General features: G+C 29.4%; 1 protein-coding gene across 1 annotated transcript; it reads right to left on the bottom strand.

Annotated features, from left to right (window-relative positions):
* Positions 1–1,483: 1,483 nt before the first annotated feature.
* Positions 1,484–2,666, bottom strand: LOC108764155 (putative nuclease HARBI1). Its single transcript, XM_018512235.1, has 3 exons — positions 2,279–2,666; positions 2,025–2,174; positions 1,484–1,668 (listed from the first exon to the last, which is right to left on the bottom strand). The coding sequence occupies exons 1-3, from the start codon at positions 2,664–2,666 to the stop codon at positions 1,484–1,486; spliced, it is 723 nt and encodes a 240-aa protein (XP_018367737.1).
* Positions 2,667–3,157: the final 491 nt, after the last annotated feature.

The following is a 3,157-nucleotide window of genomic DNA, read 5'->3' as shown; positions in this document are numbered from 1 at the left end:
ATGGGAAAAGATTTTTATTACTTTTCTTAGAAGTCCTAGGGGTTGATAACCCTTAGGTCTCCGTGAGAAAAAGAAAAGAGGCAGCGTGAGTCCGCTGGACGTAACAATACACATATACATATTATACGAGATGTATATTAGATGAAACTAGAAGAATATTCAAAGTCACAATGTACAGAAAAAGATCCTCATTCGAACATCAGATGTCCCCAGTGATAAAATACACTGCAGATATATATGAAATTTTGCCGGAAGTTTTCGATATATTTATACATTAATGACATCCGCGATTTTTAGTTCATCTAATTTGAGGATTGTCAAGATCGTTTTTATAGTATCGTTTGAAGATACCTGTAGCGTTTACTTTATTGCAGAACAATACTCCGTTTACTTAACTCCGAAAACTTTTGTTCTGTATCGATATATACAACGCTGAGCCAACTTTTAAATCTTTGTTCCAATTTTATTCCGTCGCGAGAGTGAAAAATAATTGTCAACCATTTTTATCATATGTTGTATGTAATTATGGTGATTTACAGCGCACGTCATGTGAGGCAAATGTACAAATGTGCCAACTTGTGTATTTAAATTGATTTTATTTTGATTATTCTATTCTTATAAGAAAAGAGAATCGCAAATTTTAATTTTTATATTTTGGCCCACATTTTTGCGCAAATCAGTCGTAATATATAGTAGTTACTTAAAGCGTACAATTTGTTATGTGCACCAAAGTTATTTTTATTAGTAATAATAACGTGAAATAGAGTACAATATTATTGAGTTGCAGAAATTATATCGTATATTAAGTTAAAATATAATTAAACCATTTATAATGGGTATACGTTTACACCGTGCGCTTAGTCCGCGACCTATACGATAGGTGTCTTTGTTTAACCTACAAGATAAACAAGGACATCTATTGTATAGGCCGCGGCCTAAATGCATGGTGTAAATGTAGCCACTATGACTATGTTATATGGAAGCATATGTATAGACATTTTTTTTGCAATTCTAATGACATTGTAAAATAGCAAACCAATAATTATTATGTTGTTCATTTAATTGTTTATTTTATTGTAGAATTTATGTTATTCTTTATGATACGAAATAATGTTCCTGTCATTGTTACAACAGATTATTCACAGTGCATAACGATGCTTTCTGTATATGGTAGATATTACTTAAAGAAAAATTGTCTTATTTGCTTTTCAAATCTACTATAATGTTGGTTGCTATTGTATACAGATTGAAATAAAATAAAATGGATTATCTCTTATTATTGCAACGTGTCATTATTCTGTATATCTACAATACTTTATTTTATCAGAAAAATTCTAATAAAAAGATTTTAATTATAATTTAAATATATGCCTTCATGTAAAAAAAAATTATATTATACTAAATATGTACTAAATATTAGAAAAAATGATTATTATTACATATATAATTATTATTATCTCATAATAGGGGCCTTTCCTCTATATTAAAAGTCATTATTATATGCTTTATCCCACTGCTGTTCAATAACTCCGTGAGTACAGAAATATTCAGTGAATTCATTTCGAATTTGTCCACCTCGTAGAAAAACATTTGTATTTTCAAACTGTAGCATTTGGCTAGAATTATCCATGTCTTCTAAAGTCATGTCGGTAGCATATTGTCTTTGTTCTAAAGAAACGTTTAAATCTTTTTCCATTAAAAAATTATGCAAACAAACTGTTGTTTGGACTATAGAAATTGCAGTCTCTACGGTAGTTATCAATGGTCTTCGAAGAATTCGCCATTTTGCCGATAAAATTCCGAAAACACATTCGATTACTCTTCGAGCCCGACTGAGTCTATAATTAAATACTTTTTTTCCAAATTTAAATTACTTGAACGAGGATATGGTCGTAACATATAAGAAGTTAAGGCAAATGCTTCATCACCGACTATGACATATGGCAATTTATGTCCATTTTCTACAAGTGACTCTGGTTCCGGCACATGAAGATCATGATTTTCTAGTCAATGTCCAAGCTCACTTTCTTTAAATATACCGCCATCACTGCGTCTTCCTTCTGCTCCAATGTCAACGATAGTGAAACAACAATTAGCATCTGCTACGGCTAATAGCACAATACTGTGAGTGCCTTTATAATTATAAAACATAGAGCCACTATGAGGCGGAGTCTATAAAAAAATGGAAATAGAATTTAGAAGTAATTAATATTAATCTCAATGCTTATTATTGATAACTATTTAATTATATTAATATCATTTTTAATATATCTAATACCTGAAGTTCGATGTTTTCCATCAATAGCTCCAATACAGTGTGGAAAATTCCATAGTGTCTCAAACTCTTCTGCTTTCTTTTTCCAAAGATTTTTATTGATTTCTGGGAAAACTTGGACACTTAAAACGTCCCAAATAGCTACACATGTTTCACTAATAATTTTAGAGACAGTATTTACTGCCACTCTAAATGCAAATGAAATTGAAGTCATTGTATCTCCTGATGCTAAATATCGTAGGCATATTTGTAGACGAGTTGCTGCAGAAATCGGTACTCTTACTGCATGTTGTTTTTCAATTTTTGGTTTAATTAAATTTAATAATTCGTTAAATCTTGATGCATCTATTCTTAAATATTCAATATATTTATCTGGATCAAACATTTTCATTTCTCTGATGAGATTGTTGCTTGCTCCTTGTAACATTCTTTGTATCTCGGTAAATATGGGCCGAACCTAAAATCTTCTCTGAATACATTTTTCTTCTCTCTTCTTCATTCTTCTATATAATAAATATAATTTTAACAATTTTTGTCGTGTTTCTTCAATCATTAATGAGTGTGGAGTTTGTTGCCATTTAATAATTTCTTGTGTCAAAAGCAGCTTCATTTTTGTCGATTTCATGATATATCTGCAAAATAAAATTAATATAACAATTAAAAAATTAATTGCATACTAATAAATATTAAAATAAAATAAAAAGAGGACTATGAGCCAAACCATCATTTTATTCGTCACACAGATAACTTGTATTTTTTAAATAATCTATCTCTCATGTTCGACTAATAATTTTCTTTTTGAAATTTTTTAATTATATACATAATTTAATAATAATTTATAATCTTTTAATTTTATACTAGAATCAGAAGACACGGCAGTGT

This window comes from Trachymyrmex cornetzi, unplaced genomic scaffold (genome assembly GCF_001594075.2).
Source record: "Trachymyrmex cornetzi isolate Tcor2-1 unplaced genomic scaffold, Tcor1.1 scaffold397, whole genome shotgun sequence".
Classification (NCBI taxonomy): domain Eukaryota; kingdom Metazoa; phylum Arthropoda; class Insecta; order Hymenoptera; family Formicidae; genus Trachymyrmex; species Trachymyrmex cornetzi.
Note: the sequence above shows the minus strand (reverse complement) of the source record. Positions and strands in the feature narration are given on the sequence as shown.